This window comes from Onychomys torridus, chromosome 18 (genome assembly GCF_903995425.1).
Source record: "Onychomys torridus chromosome 18, mOncTor1.1, whole genome shotgun sequence".
NCBI classification, from domain to species: domain Eukaryota; kingdom Metazoa; phylum Chordata; class Mammalia; order Rodentia; family Cricetidae; genus Onychomys; species Onychomys torridus.
In genome coordinates, this window is record NC_050460.1 from 39,170,123 (window position 1) to 39,188,713 (window position 18,591).

The following is an 18,591-nucleotide window of genomic DNA, read 5'->3' on the forward strand; positions in this document are numbered from 1 at the left end:
AGAGAACTGTAGCAAGGTTTGGCTCACACTGGAGTATGCTGGTCTCCTGGTACTCAAGCAGTGTGTTTTGAAAGTAGATTTTCCAAATTTCACCCACATTCATCTTAAGAAGGCTGTATGCTCCCTGTGTTTGGTAAACCGAGTCATGGACACTTATTCCTTTAGCCAATAGCACCTCACACTAGCACAACTATCATCCATTTTACTAAGCCCTGTTAAAAAAAATGAGCTCACTGGATTTTCACACAAAGTTCCATCCAACAGGGCTAGTTTCTTCCTGGAGAAGGTAACAGTTTGCCATGAGTTTAAAAATAATACAACCTGCTTGTATTTGGTGATTATTCCATAAAATTTAACCCATTCAGAAAGAGCCAATGAGAATCATCCTTAAGTAAGTCAGAGACAGTCTTTATTTAAACAACGATGAACAATTTAGATTTGTTTTTGCCAACCACACCAAGTTTATTTCCAAAGCCCTTATTACCATCCCATCTCTTTGGAATAACTGCCAGTTTGATTAGCCTAATTTCTGTTGTAACTACAGCTTTCTCAGCCTTTATATATGCTGTACTTTCTCTATTTCTAGAGAAAAAGCTCCATAGCAGAAGGCAGCTATGTTATTCTAAATGGTATCAAAAGGTGTATAATACACATATGAGTTAGTGCCCATCACTGACCTGCTCTTTTGGGTAATTAATCAGAGGCACTGTCTGACCCATGGTCCAGGGCATGAAGAAAATACTTACTAGGTTAAGGTTAGCAGAATAAGGAGCTGGGTCCCAGGCCACCAGGATAACGTCTTTATATAAAGAGCTGTCAATGAAGTGATGGCTGGGGTTGGCTAGAATCTGTAAGCACACAAGGGGAAAAATGCTCTTTATGACTAGTGTTTTCTTCTTCAAAATTATGTTTTTAAAACAAGTCACAATTGAAAAGTGGAATGAGAGCAAGGCTCAGGTTTTATATTTTCCTTTGGGAGAGGGAGTGAGGCTGGTATCATGTGACAAAACACTTGAAGTTTATTTAAAGACATTTTTTTAAAATAAATAAAACAAAAACGAACCCACAAACTCCTTCATTTGTATCAGGGCTGCACCAAAACCAGTGCTCTGGATGCCATCTCTTGCAAGATGAAACTACCCAGCTAATTCAGACTCCCAGCCTCCTCATTACCTTTGATACGTGACAGGAGACAGGTGTAGGTAAGGAACAGCTAGAATTGAGTTAGGAGGTGTCAGCTGCTGTCTCTCCTCTCAGGTCTTATCTGATTCTGGATGGATCCATCAATTTCCCCTGCCATCCATCTTTTTAAAAAGCTATCAAGCATAGGCATTAAAACCAACCACGGACAAATGGGAGCTCATAAAACTGAAAAGCTTCTGTACAGCAAATGACACCATCACTTGAGTAAAGCATCAGCCTAAAGAATGGGGAAAAAAATCTTTACCAGCTATACATCTGACAGAAGGCTGGTGTCTAGGATATACGAAGAACCAAATAAACAAATAAACAAACAAAACAATAAATAAAACACTTAATACCATAAAAACAAACAATCCAGTTAAAAATTAGGGCATAGAACTAAACAGAGTTCTCAAAAGAAGAAATACAAATGGCTGAGAACATTTTTAAAAATTGTTCAACATCCTTAGTGATAAGAAAAATCCAAGTTAAAATTATTTTGAGCTTTCATCTTACCCCAGTCAGAACAGCTCAAATAGCATTTTGAAAAGGAAACAAAGGTAAGTATGACTGTGGGCAGATGAGAAATCTTATCAATTGCTGATGGGATTGCAAATGGATACAGCCACTATAAAAATCAATATGGAGGTCCCACAGTAGGCTAGATATAGATAATATAATGTACTTGGGCATATATCCTAGGACTCTATCCTACTACAGAGATACATGGTCAATCATGTTCATTGCACCTGTATTCACAGGTCAAGAAAAGGAAAGAGCTTAGATGTCCATCAACTGATGAATAATGAAAATACAGTACACATACACAATGGTTTATTATTCAGCTGTTAAGAAAAAAAATTGAAATTTGTAGGTAAATGGCTAGAGCTGGAAATAATCATTCTGAGTGCGGTACTAAGACCCAGAAAGACAAATATTGCAGGTTCTCTCTCACATGTGAATGCTAGCTTTGAATCTTTAGATAGGATTTTGAAACTGAAGTATGTAAGAAGTCAGAAACCCAGTAAGAGATCATGGGAGATGGATGAGAAAACATAGATGGCATGAAGAGGAGATGGGGAATAATGGAGCAAGAAGGATTAAGTGGGGTGGAGGATAGGAAGGCAGGGTATAGAACGAAATGTGTGTAGGGGTTAACTAGATGAGACCCCTTTGAAAGTCTTATGGAAAGCTACTACTGCAGAAGCTTCCTAAATGTGTTTGTGTGTGTGTGTGTGTGTGTGTGTGTGTGTGTGTGTGTGTGTATGTATGTATGTATGTATGTATGTATGTATGTATGTATGTATGTATAAAAAGAGTTTAAATAGAGCTACCCTCCAAGGGAGGGAGGCAATGCTTCTCCCAGATACCAAAGGCTATCAAAAAAGAAGCCAAGTGCAAATGGGTTACTTCTTTGGGATTTTTATGGTCAGTGTGGCTCCATAGACCCTCAAGCATTATAGGTTATAGCCACTGCACTTGGTTACCCTCTAGAAACTGATAGTAAGACCTGATTAACTGAAGACACCACATACTTTTGTCATTAAGACATGAAGAAATCAACCTGGCACTCACTGGAGGTTTCATCCCTACTGACTAGCTTTCATAGCGCTCTGAGGTGCTATGTTACTGCAGGTGAAATTATCAGTCTCACTGAGATGTGAACTCTGGCAGCTATAGTCATGATTGGCCCAGCATGATGTGCCTACTAGCGCAATAGTGGCATGAAAGTTATGGGAATAACAACCCATTTTCTCACTGGATTTCAGGCCCACTCTATAAAATGGAACCCGTGCCTGGTACAATTAGTGGGGTCATTAATTTAAAATAGGTAGGCCCTAGGGGGGAATCTACCACTATTCTACCAAATAGCATCATTCTGACTCCTAATGGCTTGGGGTTATACCCAGAGATTCATGTAACTTTCAGTCCTGATCAGAGAGGCTTCCTTTTGCAGTAGATGGTGATTAACAGAGAGAACCGTGACTGGTCAATATGCAGAGAATGCAAGACTTCAGAAAGCCCAGCACTAAGGGACTGGGACACATCTTCTCCTAGGTTCCGGGATCATTGAGAAAGAGTGGGTGGAAAGAGTGTAAGAGCCAGACACAGTGGATGTCTACACTGAAACAGAGTTTTTCAGATACAACAGCACAGTTGCTCATTTCAACAGACAGTAGTTGTGACAGCATGCACAAAATTCCAGCATAGGGAAGGGTGGTAGACATGAGGAGCTATTAACAATTGATGGTTTCTGAGAAGAGAGAGCCAGCTATTTTCAGGGATGTAGCTTCTGAAAGGCTACTAAGGCTCCAGAAAATGGCCCTGTGTCCATGCACATCCACACTGCACTAAGTGGAATTTGTGGTTTATAAAACAAAAAAAGAAGATAATGCATGAAATTGGGAGGGAATAGTGGTGGGGGTGATAAGGAAAGAATTGGAGGGGAGGGAACTGGAGGGTGGGCTTGGTCTAAACATACTTCATGCTTGCATACGATTCTCAATCTATTAAAAATTTTCACCATTATGAAGATGCACTTTTTTTTAAAAAATCACATTTTAATGCTTCTGAAATGAGGATGTATCTTACAGGATGCATGTATTTCAATTTGGTGGGGGTTTATTACTTTCTGAGAAATTACTAAATAAAATGTAGATCTTACCTCCAGTGACATCTATGAATTAAGAAAATATGGAAATTGTTTTTACTTCGCTGCAGGCTGCCTGGTGCAGTGAACGATGCAGAGCGTTAATAGCCTGCCATGCAAGCAGTTCACCATAAATCATGTATCATCTCATTTTTCTTCATATTTTGGAAATTAGAAATTGTGGCTTGTTCTGAGAATAATTTTTTCCATAAATTTGAAAGACGTTTTTATTAGGGACATGAAGAAAAGAGGTATTTCCATTTCCCATTAAGTAACTTCTTTTTCATTTTTCAAATTTCCAAGTCAAAAACTGAAGTTTCAAAGATATCCTAAAAGCTCTCATGTTTCACGTGTTTCTGTTCCCTTTAGCTTTATTGCCATGATTTCTTCTGTAATCGATAGCTTTTTGCAGTTCACAAACTGAATCATAGTCTATGACTGTGGTTCTCAATGTGTGGGTCACGACTCCTTTGCTACAATTCTTACTCCAAATTTGCCATTCCTAACAGTAGCAAAATGACAGTTTTTGAAGCAGCAACAAAAATAATTTTGTGGTTGCAGGGGTCACTACAGCATGAGGAACTGTATTAAAGGGTCACTGCTTTAGAAAGGTTGGGAATCACTGGTCTATGATAACAAAAACAGATATACACAAATAAAAAGCATTTCTCTATGCTTAATCTGAGTTTTCTTTTGGTCTCACTCATCTCTTCCTATTGAAATTGCATCTAAATTCTCTCTGCATTTTTCTTCACTAATTCTTCATGCTTAAAAGACCCATAGAAATAACAAGATAGTGTAGTTATGGCTAACCATATTTCTGTTCACTCATCTAGTTAAATGATTTGCCTACAAAATGTACCGGTGAAAACACTCCATCCGTCTTACCTGGGAGTTAATGATGCGTACTGTGGTTTTATTTCCGACATCTTTCTCAAAGCCACGTGTAGGGGCAGAATTAAATCTCAAAACTGCATCATGAGAATCTAAGGGCACATAAGTGACATTTTTTTTCTCTGTGAAATCACATAATCTAGGAAAAAAAGCATTAAAACAAATCTTGCAATATCTGAAACTTAGAAACCACTAATAAAGTTAATATACACATATGCAGAGTTTTAGATAATTTGCTGCTGATTTAGCAAATTTTAGATAATTTGCTAGGGTGAATAACTTGGAATCCCAAGAGTTACATAGCACCAAGGCACACCAGTCAACAACAGGTCACAGATATTTATAAATACGACCCTAAGCTGTGCTGTGCTGTAACTGTGAATCCGTCTTTCCCTAAGTACACTCTATGATACTCACTACTGGCAAAGTCACCTAATGATACATTTCTTGGAATATGTCCTCTTGTTTCTTGATAAGTTACTGTATGTGTATACCTATACATCCATAAAGCCAACTGACTACATGTGACCCCATTTTGCTCAAGTTACATTTAGATGCATGTTATTTTTTATACTGTGTATACTTGTGTCATACTTGGTGCAATTATTCCCCTTAAAGTTTCAAAACATGTGGAAGTTGAATTAAAGGAACAGTTAAAAATGCTGGGAGCCTAGAGGCAGCTCACTTGTGGCTTCCTAGTCCGTAGAGCTGAAGTCACGAGGTCACCCATGGTAAGAACTGTATCTAATCTTGCTCTCTTCTCTCACAGACTAAAAACTACAGCCCTTGAATCTGCTTTCTCACCTTTTGGTGAAGGGTTAGGTTTAAAAGAAAAATAGTCTTGGTTTCCATGCAGCCTCATCTTCCACTGTGGATGCCAGGGAGTCCCCGGATTTAGAGAAACTACCAGTGTCACCAGTGGCCAGGGCTTTTGTGCAAACAGTAAGGGAATTTCTATGGTCACCTTCAGCTTTAAGAATCCTGTGCATGGGGGCTGCAGAAATAGCTCAGTGCTATTTCTGCACCAGCTGCTCTTGCAGAGGATCTGAGAACAATTCTCGGCATCCACATGGTAGTTCACAATTGTCTGTTAACTCCAGCTCTGGGGGATCCAGCATCCCCTTCTGTCCTCTGTGAGTACTGCACTCACATGCACAGACACACAGACACGCACATTAACAAACAAACAAACAAACAAACAAACAAACAAAAACGACTCCTGTGTGTGTACCTTCCACGTTTAATTTGCAGCAAGCACAGTGACTGCCAGTATGAATGAAGGGCAAACTCACAGGTTTCTGACATGGCTAGGAGTCACAAGGACACATCCACGCTGTACTTACTGTGACCATAGTCCACACAAAGCCTTGTGACAGCCTGCTTTATAAACGAGGGTTCTGCTATTCCTTTCTCAGAGTCTTTATCATACTGTCGTTTTGGGGAAACGTTTGGAGGAAGTGACGAGCTATGGTCAGTAGGGTAAATGTGGTCTGCCTCTGCTTTAGTGACTAGAGCTATACAATAGACACATTTATTTGCGTAAGGTCTAGCCTTGCACAACTGACTTTGAAACAGAGACTCCGTGGCCCACAAAGCCTGAACTATTTACTATATGGCTCTTAAAAAGAAAGAAAAGTTTGCAAATCTCTAGATTTCAAGAAATCTAAGCTCTTTGGAGATAATGCAAAACCCTTCAGGACTTTCACAGGTCAAGCACTGCTTTGCATTTTTGCAATGAACTGCTTTATTCATATTTTAATTACATACTGCATAGTAAAAATTGAAAAATTTGAGCTATAAGAATTGTATTATACAGAGCAGAAAGTTCATATTTTAATCTTGTTACCAGGACTTTTTACACATACACATACACACATGCACAAACAACCAGATGTAACCAGATATAATCCTTTAAAAAAGGATTAGACTTTCTAAGTCCTTCCAGAAAAATGAATATTCTTTGATAGTCTACCCATACTTGGCAAGTGGTAGTTTGTTAAGAGCTGGTTGTATTGCGGCATCTCAAAAGCATGTGAATGAGGGTTTTTTCCCAAACAGATTGCTGACAACCTACTTTTATTATGAAATGCAAAGCAGGGTTCTCCTGGCAATCTGCTGTCTGTGCCCACCATTCAGGCTGCCTTCCTTGCACAAAGTAATACATTTGTGTCTGAAATAATAAAGCTCCCAAAATCAATTTTTTTTGAAAATTAAAATGAATGGCTACAAATCCAACAATCCACCTAGCTCACAATTTTATAATCTATTCCTGTCTTGCTCCTAAAATGGGTCTCTATCCATGCAAAATATTGTAATGTTGTTCAATGTTAATTTGAAAACTTGCTGGAAACAAGTTGGGCAGTGATTCTAAATATTGTTATATTCCACGATAAATTATCCACAAGCCATATTGGTTTAATATATCACAGATCTCACCATTGCAACAAACCTTGTCGGTGATCTTGCTCAGAGTGACAGTCTCATTTAATTCCTTCCCAAGAAGGACTCTGCCAAGCATCCAGCTCTGAGTAATTAAAGTCTGTCTGTCAGTCATTTTATTTTTCAAATAAAAACTGTATTTCATGGCATGAGGGGCTAGTTCATCTTCCAGCTCAATCCCACAGGGCCTTCCCAATGTACAGTGATAAGTGTTAGTGCCTTCCCCCACTTCCTTCTTTATCCCTCAGGATCTGAAAAACACCTGCACTCAAAGGGCTGAGACTTCATGAAGGTACTCATTTTGACCGCAGCATCACAGCCATCCACAGCGAACGTGGCAGTGTTTCCTTTCACTGTTACACTTAGTGGTAAAGATACCATGGTGACTAGTGTTATGGGCACCTCTCGCCAGACGTGTGCTCAGAAGCCAGTAGTTTTATCCTTCACTGCTTTTGTTTACCCTGTATAAATGTTAACATTGAAAAGGAAAAGTCTTGGGGGTATAAACAAAAAACCGAGTTTACCTTCTAGAGCCCTGAAAGAGTCCTGGAAACCTTACATGAATTGCAGATGTGAAGTGGTCACAGGCCAACCCAACAAGAAATCAAGAGAGAAGTAAGAGACACCAAGCTGTTCCTGTAATAGGGCTCAGAAGGATTTGGAGATAAGACTGGGGACTAAATGTGACACCAAGTCCCCAACCACAGCTTTCCTAGGAAGCCATGCTGCTCATCCCTGTGATACAGTCTGTGTGTCATGATCTGATGAACATAACCTCAGTCCTAAGCAGTGGATCTGTTCCAAGTAAATTGGCTGTAATTCCAACTTAATCCAATCACTCTTGTAAATCCCCAGGCATTTAAATGCTTATTACCCTAGATGGACTAATGCTTGGTATTTTACAATGTCAGAAGACCACAAATGTCTCTGGAAAGAGTGTGTTGGTCTCAAGAGTCACAAGATCACTTGTGCAAAGGAGGCAGAGTATGAGTCTGCTGAACCTGATGGAAGCAGTCAATGAACAGGACCAGGAGACAACAAGCTCAAACCATCAACTGTCACACCCATACACACTTGGTAAACACACACCTGACTGCATGGTAATGCATCTTCAGAAGCTACGCCATTCATTCATATAGAGGAAGGGAACAGATCAGACAGTAAGCACATGGTAAATGAAGTCAAGCTTCACTTCTAGAGAAGGCATATCTGGGCCAAAGCAGAGCTGTGCTGACCTTACCAAAGAACCCATCAAGAATCAGCCAGGCTGCCGGGCGGTGGTGGTACATGCCTTTAATCCCAGCACTCGGGAGGCAGAGCCAGGTGGATCTCTGTGAGTTCGAGGCCAACCTGGGCTACAGAGTGAGTTCCAGGAAAGAGAAACCCTGTCTCAAAAAACCAAAACCAACCAACCAAACAAAGAATCAGCCAGGCATGCTAGAGGTCCTGGCACCAAGTCACCATCTAGCCCTGACTCAGGCCCAGCATCTTCCCCTCTTCCTCCTCCTGACTTGTGCTGATCAGAAAATAAAAACTAAACAGTCACAGCTGCAGCCTCCAGACACCAGCCAATGGATGGCCTATAGGGAAAGGAAAAAAACATGAATTATCTCTACCAGTTTCCACTGCCCTGTCCCTCTCCTCTCTGACCTGCCCATTCCACTTGACTTCTCTCATGCCCCCAAACCCAGGCTCATGTGTGATGTCTCTAAAATAAAACATCCACACTTAGGCTTCCTTGCCTCAGATATAGTTACCCTCCATCCCTAGAGACCCAGCCTGCAACTTCAATCCATGCTCTACCCAGTGGATTCTAGATGCCTGTGTCCTATCTAGAAACAGAAATATACGTACCACTCAGGGATGTTGATTTTACAGCAGTTAAAATGCACAGAATAGGGCTTTGTCTACAGTAAACAATCTCAGCTGGAAATATTACTGCAATTGGGAAATGGAGTTTGGCCTGTGTAAGCACCAGATTATCCATGTGCTGCCCTCCCAACATAGCCAGCTTCTTTCGTGCCTACTCCTGGACCCTGTACTCACTGAAGCTTTGCTAGTCTCATACCTTGTGTTGGACCATTGGCCTGGACCAGTTTCTGCAGGACAGTCAGTATTTCCTGACCTCCTCTCTGCTAACCAATAAGAAGCCCCCTGGGTGGGTTAGGGTTCTGCCATTGTTTCTATCCTGCTTGTCTACACATTTCTCTACCTTTCTCCCATTCACAGGATACTGGAATTGTCTGTTCATGGTTCATGGTCTGGATTCTCCCTAGGATTGTATAGAACTTGAAATCTGTGTCTGTCACTTATTCACCTATGTGCTTAGCACAGGATCTGATAGAGAGGTGGTGATCAGCAAACATCTAATGATGGTTTAGTGACTCTATGAACTGTGCTCTTGGCTTCTTAAATGTAAGGTTAAAGAACTTGCCAAATCCAAGACCTGCTTTTGAAATTACTGTGGGTTCTGCCCCCAACATGCCCCATTTCCTACCTCCCATTTCCCACATACATGACAATATTCAGTTGTTCAATAACACAGACCCTGGTCTTCCACATCAAGACTATGATGTCTCCCCACAGTGGATTTTTATTTTCTGTGGTGTACTTCCACAGAACTGTCAGGAATGACCAGCAAGCTGTTGTCATTTGTTGTATGGATGACAAGAGACTGTCTCACAAGGCCAGGAAGGAATGTTCCATGTTTCCAAAAACAGCTCAGGTTACACATTCAAAGTAAAGGCATTTATAATCACTATACCTTTCTAATCCTAAACAACTGTTCTTTCCATAGGACTTAGTCTAACAAAATGGGGCCTTGGGTGAAGGACTCAATGCCACAAAACAGATACCTAGGGGAGCCAAAAGGTAGCCAAGCAGCAAACAGACTTAACTGGGCCTCCTTCTAGAAACACAAAAGAACAGGAGAACTTAGCCAGAGAGCCTTCCTGGCAGAGCTAAGGGTGGGCTATGACATAGGACTGCCTTTGGCATGCTTTAAATTTTTCATGACATTTGCCATGTCAACTTTTGGCAACTCTTTTGATCTTTAGTTAGCCATTCCAGACAGGGCAACTTGAGGTTAGCTGCACTGTGCTCTAACATTCCAAGGTGCATGAAGAAATCTGCTACATGAGATTGTTTTTTGCTCTGAGAGTCATTAATGACCATGTGGGTTTGCAGTGGCAACTTTAGATGAGCAGGGAGGAGAGAGGCCAGCCTTGGCATGTACAGCATTGGTCCTGCCACTCCAGCTTACAAAGGTGAAGACCTTTTGGTTTATGCAATCTGAGCAATACTATGGTTCTAAGACTTAAAAACACCAGGTAGAAAATCTGAACCCAGACAAAACAAGACAGAACCAACCAACCAGCCAAAGTAACAAATAACCCACCCAATTCCATTCCCTAAGTCCGTTCATCATTTGTGACTTTACAATTCTAATCATGAAACCACATGTTGCAAATTCAATTTGGATACTGGAAACTAACCAATATGTAACAGTGGCCTTTCATGTTCCTCAGAAACATAGCTAAGTGACTTTCACATCCTCTTCCAAATTTTGAATGGAGTTTTAAAGGCTCCAATCATGATCTTTTATGCAAGAAAAAAAAAAAAAAGGACAAGAGATTTCTCTTTGGTACACGAGAGCCATTCAAATACTATATATTTATGATGCAGAGGTGTTTAAAACTAAACAAAACCAGAAATAAGTTATTGCCTGCTTCAAAGCATAATACTTAAATTCTTCTTCTGCATTATTAATATTGGTCCTTGGAAATGAGAAAGAGCTGTGGTGTTATTTCACCCTGGGGACTTCTAAACCACTGTTCTTTCTTAATAAATTGCAGGCTGCTCTGCTCTGGGTTTTGCTACAAGCTTATGTGACGCATGGATAGTGTTATTATGAGCCTGATGTAATGTCAGCATGGAGAATCAGGGACCTCACACAACAAGGCCACATTTGTTGCCCTGGGTTTTTAACTTAAAAAAAAAATTCCCATTCAGTCTCATTCCCAAGAAACAGCTGAAGTGAGGGGGTTTCTGAGTGTGCCATTCAAGTTGGCTGCAGGACACCATCACTCTTCAAGGACACAGAACTAAAGGATCTGTTGACAGGAACACAAGAATCAGTGAATTACTTCTCTGTAACAAAGAAGCAAGGCACCCTGAATGTCACTTCCACACTAGTGACTTAGGACCTGCCACCATCTGCAGTGAAACTGTAACTATAGTGGTTGATCTTTGGCATTCAGACTTGAGGCTGGGGTATGTTTGAGCCATATTTGTAGTATGTGCCCAGTAAAGAACCAGTTGGGAGATACACACTTGTGAAGTAAGTGAGTGAAGGGCCAAACTGCTTGCTTAGGGAGACAGCAATGGAACCAACCGGTTCAGAGGGGTCCTAGAAGAAAGGGTCTAAAATCGCCAGGGAGAGAAGAGCTGTGTGAGCCAGGGCAAGGCAAAACAGTAGATACTTTCTCTGGCAAAGAAGGGTTAGAAAATGAATGCTATCCACCAAGCACTGAGTATTCTGTTGGTGAGCACATGTCAGCCCATCTACGGCAGGATCTAGACTCTGGGTGGCAAATATACTTACTGCAACCCTATTCATGCCCTTCAACCAACAGATTCTAGTCCTGTAGTCCTGATACTCTACTCTGAGGCATCAGAGAGCTGTGGCAGTTGACACTGTGTGCCAACCTCGTCATGCTGTGTGGCCTGGTTGTCACTGTGAAGTTTTCTATTTTTGTTGTTTCTTTAGAAAGCACATTACTCTCCACATTGTACTGGGCTTCATCCAATCAGTTGAAGTTCTTAAGAACATGCCCAGAGGTATCCCCAAAGGCTCTGCCTCCATGCTGCTTAGAAGGGTTGAAGAGACAGCTCAGCTGTTAAAAGCAGAGGACTAGTGTTTGGTTCCCAGCACCTACATGACTGCTCACAACCTTCTCTGAACTCAGGTCCCTGAGATTTAAGGTCCTCTTCTGGCCCCCACTGACTCCAGGCATACACATCACATACTTACAAATACTCAAGTAAGATACTCATACACATAAAATAATAATAATAAAAAAGCCTTTAAAGGATATTTTTTAAAAGAATGCCATCAAAACTCTGCCTGATGTCCCCCACCTGCTCGTGTGTCCTACAAACTTCAGACTTGCAGGCTCAGCCAAAACCTTTAAATCTCTCCCTCCCTGTCCACGAGAAAGTAAGAAGTCTGTGCTCTTCAAAGACACAAGGTTTTGAGGACAGCATGGAGAAGCAGAGAGCAGTCAGAGTGCAGTCATGTTGCTCACCATCATGGAGAAAGACCCCACTGTGCACACGGGCTGTAACCCAAAGGTTGGGCTAGTCCAGGACTAGAGCTCATATCTGCCTGGGAACTGTTTACAGTAGTAGCCTAGCTCTCTTCAGAGCCCCTGGACGTGGGTTTAGTCCTTGATTACCATCATTACCGTTCACCTTAAGCGTGGCACCCATAATGATGACCTCCTTGACCTTCTCCATCTCTCCCATATTCCCACCTGTTGCCCCTTCCCCCTGTTGCCGTCCACTCACGCAGACCATGGTTTCTATGAGGAAAGAAGCTTGCCCAGCATCCGGGGCACAGCCCCAACTTGGAACCAGACGTGCAAAGAGCTCAGAAAGGAGCCACAATCCCGAGGGAACCTACCGATTTCCTCCCCCAAGGAGGAGTTCAGGATGGCACCAGCGGACATAACCACTGCACAGCTGCGTAGGCCGCGCGGGTGGAGCTGGCTCAGAGGCACCCTGGGTACCAGCGGCCGCCAGCCCATCGTGGAGAAGGGTGGCTCTTTGCCGTCCAGCGTGCGCACGTGCACGCGCCTTCGCAGCTCGCATAACAGCTCCGGCCGGGATCGCCTGGCTTCGCGCCGCCCTCGGAAGCGCACCCCGTGCTTATTGAAGGACATGTAGTAGCGCATGGCCTTCTGCAGACGCGGGGTCAGCATCTTGGAGGACACGGTCCCTTTCCAAAGCCGGTACAGGAAGGCTCTGGACATGGAGGCCGACAGCATGTCGCCGTCGTAGACCTCCTCAGGCACACGGCTCCGTCTTGCACGGTGAAGCTTTTCCCGCTTGTGCTGGGCGGGTCCTGCCCGCCGCGATGGTTCTCCCGGGGAGGGCAGCCCCAGGGTGTCCTGCGTGTGGCGGTGCCACCCTGGCTGACCAGCAGCAAAAAAGTAGCCGTCTTCCTCCGGGTAGAAAGCACTTTGCGATTTCCTCCCAACCTGGGATGAAAAGAACTCTTCCCCATTGTCAAAGCCCTCTTGCATCTGGTCCCATTTCTGTGGGTCCCCAGGCCCGCTGTGGAAAGGGTTGGCAGGGTGGCTGCCCAGCAGCGCTTTGCTTGCCTCCAAACTCCTGGGCAAAGAGGGCTCCTGCAAAGCGCCCATGATGGCCCGCTGCTTGCCCTGCAAAGGCAGGAGGCCCCGGTTCTCCAGGAAGGAGAAGGAGCTGGGCACAGGCGCAGCAGGGTTGCTGTTGGTGAAGTAGATGAAAATCGCCAAAAAGAGGAGCCCCCAAACAAATATTCCAAAGAGTATTCGCTGTCGCCATTGCTTCAAGTGCGGTTTCATTGCAGACCCCTGGGGGTTTAAAGCACTTCGAGGAGGTGGGTAGAACCTGAAAAACACAGGAGCCACAGTTAGCGTGGGAAATGTGTTCAGACACTGCTGGGGCGGCATTGGTGAAGAAATAGACTGAAAGGGACATCAGAAGTCAGCTCTGCTGAATTCACTTCTCCTCTCCCTTCACTCTTGACCTTTGCAAGGTCCCGGTATCCCAGCAGTCTTGGGAGAGAAAAATCTTTCCCAAAGGCCTCTGGACATGTCTGCTGTTTTAGCCTGAACACTATTGTGGGGAACCTATGGCTGCATCCTCCCTGTGCATCCAACATAGAATTCTGGTTTGGTGAGGCAAAGTTGTAGAATTGGCCTGCTTTTATCTGCTAGCACTTCATCAACGTCTCAACTCACATATATTATTGTAAGCATCAATGCTGGGCGTTTCTAAATTCCTCATGATCTACCTGGAACATACCAGAAGTCCACCACTGGTGGTTCTGAATAAAGCAATGGGGGTGACTGTAGCTGCAGGTAAACACTGTGCATGGTACCTGCTGATTTCTGTGCCCTCAAGGATTGCCCTGCCCTTCTACAACCAAGACTGAACCACCAGAGACACAAAGGTAACCTGGAAGAAATAGCAGCAGTTGTCTGGCTGTGTTCCAAGCCCTGTGCTTAGCGCTTGTCCTGAATTATCTCCTTAAGTATTTCCAGTTTTGAGTGAGACAGAAAGCTCTGTTACATCCATTTCTAAGAATTAGAACCAGAGGGCTGGAGACATGGCTCAGCAGTTAAGAGCACTGGGTGCTCTTCCAGAGGTCCTGAGTTCAATTTCCAGCAACCACAGGGTGGCTCACAACCGTCTATAGTGGGATCTGATGCCCTCTTCTGGCATAAAAGCATACATGCAGATGGCACACGTACATACATAAAAGAATTTTTTTTAAAAATTAGAAACAGGTCCAGAGAAGTAAACTAACATGCTCAAAAGCAGGTTATAGCAAGCAATGTTGTGTCCAAAGCCATCTTGATTCTAGGGCTTGCTAAACTTTGAAACTATCTGCTCATACCAAGGAAAGTTGTATTTTCTAAATTTAGCTTGTTGTCTATCTGTTACCCAAATTGCTAGTCGCTGCTATACTTTTGTGTTTCCTTCTGTACCCAGAATGTCATGCCCATGCCAATTACTATCAAAACTTGTAAGTGCTTATTCCTTATGTGTCCACATATCTCACTAGGAAGTGATAATGGACAGTCTGGGGCCACACTTTGAGTGCCATCTTCTACATTACTTGACTAGCCTGTCCATTAAGGACACCAGTCTATACTGCTTCAAGTTATAATGTCCACCAAAAATGTCTAGGAGCCTTTTCTAGTATTTTAAGGATCCAGTGGAAATCAGAACATTAAGTGTAGTAACAGCTATCCTATTTCCTCTATAACTGTGGGCATTGAAATATCATTCTATCATTTGCTACCTAGAGTTGGTGCCAACTCTTCAAGATCAGGTCCATAGCCATAAAATTTCCTCACTTTGGGTGCCAGCTGTAGGTGGAATCACCAGGTCATGCTTCTGATGATTCAGCTATCGGGCAGGAAGTCCCCACAATACCCATTAGGTTTGATACTTTGCTAGAATGACCGACAAAACCAAGCAAAATGGTAGTTAATAGTTTTAGTTTTAGATGCACAATGCCCACAAGGTGATAAGATACACAGGTATACCTCTGGTATATCAAATCTTTACCAGTCAGAGAGGCTCCATTGAGCCTCAGGCCCAACGTTTTATGGAGGCTGAATGATATGGGCGTGACTGGGTGAATTACCAGCCTTGAGAGTAAACTCAGTCTGCAGCCTTCCTTTCTTTGCTGGAGGTTAAACCCAAGTTCCAACTCAGAAATTTCACATTGTTAGCCTTTCTGGAGTCTCCCTCCTAAAGCTTTGTAGGGGCCTGTGACTCACTTCATTAGCAGAATGAGAGTAGTTGTCAGAGCATGCTGAGAGTCAGCTGGGTAGAGACGTGTGGATTGAAGAGACAATGAAGAAGACAGAAAAGAGTCGAGAGGTCTGCCAGTCAATGCTGGACAGCCCCAAGTTTATTTCTGATGCCAGCTTACATACAGTTTTGAAGGATGGAGATAGAACAATGCACAGCACAGGCATTCAGCCACTATCTAGCCTGCCTTGAGTCAAGGAGCAGGCAGTTTCATTTTCTATCTCGATGTACCTCCAGCTGGCATCAGCAGCCTGCGTCTAGCTAGGTAGTGTGTTCCATCCTGTGGGCTAATCAGGACTTTCTCACAGCCCTGGAGCAAGCAAACTTGACCTCTATTGACTCAGAATAGACTTCAGATTCAAATTGGAAAACTGAGTCAGTTGTGGGCTCCCACACATAGTCCTATCATACAATATTTGAAAATCTGAAATCGAGTTTTAGAAAGGCTCCTACAACAGAGACGAGAGGAGTCCTCCGGCACTCACCACACCCCATGGCTGCAGGTGCAAATTTGAAGCCACCTGCCTTCCTGCCTCTGACTGGGAATGGTTTCACTGCTCTGAGCAGTGTTTGGGTGGGTAACATGAGAACGATAATAACATCATTTCAGCATTAGCCTGGGAGAACATTTTTTATAACCTAGCGATAAAGGTGAGGTGTGTGCAGAGCCAGGGGTATAAACTAAGAAAAACAGCTTTGAGCTGTTGGAAAGGAGCCAGAAACCTCTGGCCCCTAGGACCATACCCCCTATCCTACATGAATTCATGTTGCTTTATAGTTTAGTGGCTGCGGGAAGCCTCAGAGAAGCCAACTTCGAAGGTGAACCTGCTGAATGAGACAGAATGATTCCCAAGATCAGAGGCTTCATTGTATGAAAATACCTCTTTCCTTGAAAAAGAGATGTGAGGCCTTTTCTGTCAAGGGAAATGATGGCTGGAACGGTAGGGAGAGAAAATAATGAGAAGATGTCTGGGGACACTTGGAAGAGAAGGTCCTGCCGGGTACCCGAGGCCCCGTGGCCGTTTGTTCTTTCTTGCCTGATGTGCTAGACAGGAGAAAAGTGAAGATCCTCAGAGCCACACAAAAGGAATGAGAATCCCAAGATAAGGAACAGCAGTTCTCCATCAGGTAAGATGTATGCACCTCCTGACACATGGTAATTATAGAGAGGAGCAGGTTAGCTGCCTCCACTCATGATCAGGCTGCAACTTTAAATAATCCCAAAGCCCTCACTGCAACGTTGGTGGCTGTAAGCCTTCTGTCGCTAATGAAGAGACCACTCTCCAAAATGGTTAAATCTCAAAGCAGTGGCAGGTCCTCTGCTAGCAAAATACACAGAATTCCCTCTGTTTATTCCCGGTCTCCACCAGGCACATGTGCGTAACATCTTGAGGACATAAAGTTGAGGGGCATCAAAGTTAAAGCATATATCCCCCTTCTGTGTGAAAGGGAAGCTTTTGTTATGCAATAGAAAGCAAGTTTTCCCTATTACAGCACATCTGAAATATTACATTAAACAGAGTTACCTGTTACACTCACTGCAATGTGTCATCATTAGCTGGTGTGATGCAGATGGCATCAGAGATGGATTAAGAGGCCCATCAGGCAAACCATGTGTCCCCAGATGCCAGTGGAAAGCGCTCCCTAATCAGACCTTCACGTGTATATTGTCAATGAGGGTTAAGTGACTGGGGCTCTCACGTTCCTGCCACTTTCCCCCTGAGAACAGCTGTGTCTAGATTACCAGCATCCTGGACCACTGTGGCTTTCTCGACTCCCCACAGCCACTCTCAGTGATTACCTAGAAGCAGGAAGGTTTAGCTTCCCAGTGGACCTTCTCTGTTACTGACACTACCTCTTTCCTATTCCCATCCTTCCTTCCTCTTCAGTTTTTTGTCTAGACAAACCTCCAAGGAAATTCTATTTTTTTTTTTTTTTACATAGGGAATCTATCCATCCATCCCTAAAAATTATTCTGATTGCCTTGCTCATCTAGAAAGGTTGGTGGGTCTCCCTTAGCTTAGACATAGATTCCCCCCTCATCCATCTACCCACCCAACAAAAGAGCCCAGTTGTCTTAGGGATAATCATAATTACACAGAGGAATGCTTCAATTCTCCTTCAAAGTGTTCTGAAAGAAATCACAGTTTCTCAAAGGCGCAATTTATCACCCGTTGTCAGATGAAATTATGAAATGTAAACACTTCTTCAAACAGTACACGGCGGCATGATGTTAACCAGTAAGTTCCTATTTTGCTCCACAGCGAAGAGTTTAAGCCTAGGCCTTGCCTCTTGACTGGTGTCACTCAACCGCCCTGAGGTTGACAAGCTTTATCACCAGGTTTTGGGGTTCGGGTTTGTTGTTGATGGTGGTGGTATTGAACATGACTTTGTGTTTGCTGTAAACCCAGTGGCAAGGTTTTCTGTGAGCCTCAGAACCATGCTGCATTTTTTAATGTGTTCAAAGGAGTTGTTTGGATCAATTTCAAATCTAAGTATTTATCTTAACACTGAAATAATAAAGATTTAAAATGTGAACTATGGAGAGACACCAGTATCTTACTAGACTCCACAATCTTTTTTTTTTCCCCCTTAAAATTAGCTCCTGTTACATCTGAGAAGACACTAGGCACACAGGAGGAAGGGACCATCTGTCCTCCAGCTGGAAATCTTCTATCACCTCCTAACCTCACAGGCCTCTTTACAAATGGCCCCTTTCCTTTCTTCACTTTTGTAAACATAAGTCAGTCTCTAGACAGCTAAGTACAGAAGGCTAAGAGTCCCAACCCATTTTTTAGGCCAATATTCAGAAGAACAGAAAGGATAGGTCAGCC

At 43.1% G+C, this 18,591-nt stretch overlaps 1 protein-coding gene across 6 annotated transcripts in view; it reads right to left on the reverse strand.

The window, feature by feature from the left end:
- St6gal2 (ST6 beta-galactoside alpha-2,6-sialyltransferase 2) overlaps window positions 1–18,591 on the reverse strand; it is a 68,719-nt gene that overhangs the window by 19,466 nt on the left and 30,662 nt on the right. For all 6 annotated transcript variants that reach the window (XM_036168224.1, XM_036168223.1, XM_036168227.1 and 3 more), the window contains exons 2-4: window positions 12,849–13,819; window positions 4,721–4,818; window positions 747–848 (exon numbers count right to left, since the gene is read on the reverse strand). In XM_036168224.1, the coding sequence (XP_036024117.1) occupies window positions 747–848; window positions 4,721–4,818; window positions 12,849–13,773 (1,125 nt within the window). In that variant the 5' untranslated portion in view covers window positions 13,774–13,819. The remainder of the gene's footprint in view (window positions 1–746; window positions 849–4,720; window positions 4,819–12,848; window positions 13,820–18,591) is intronic.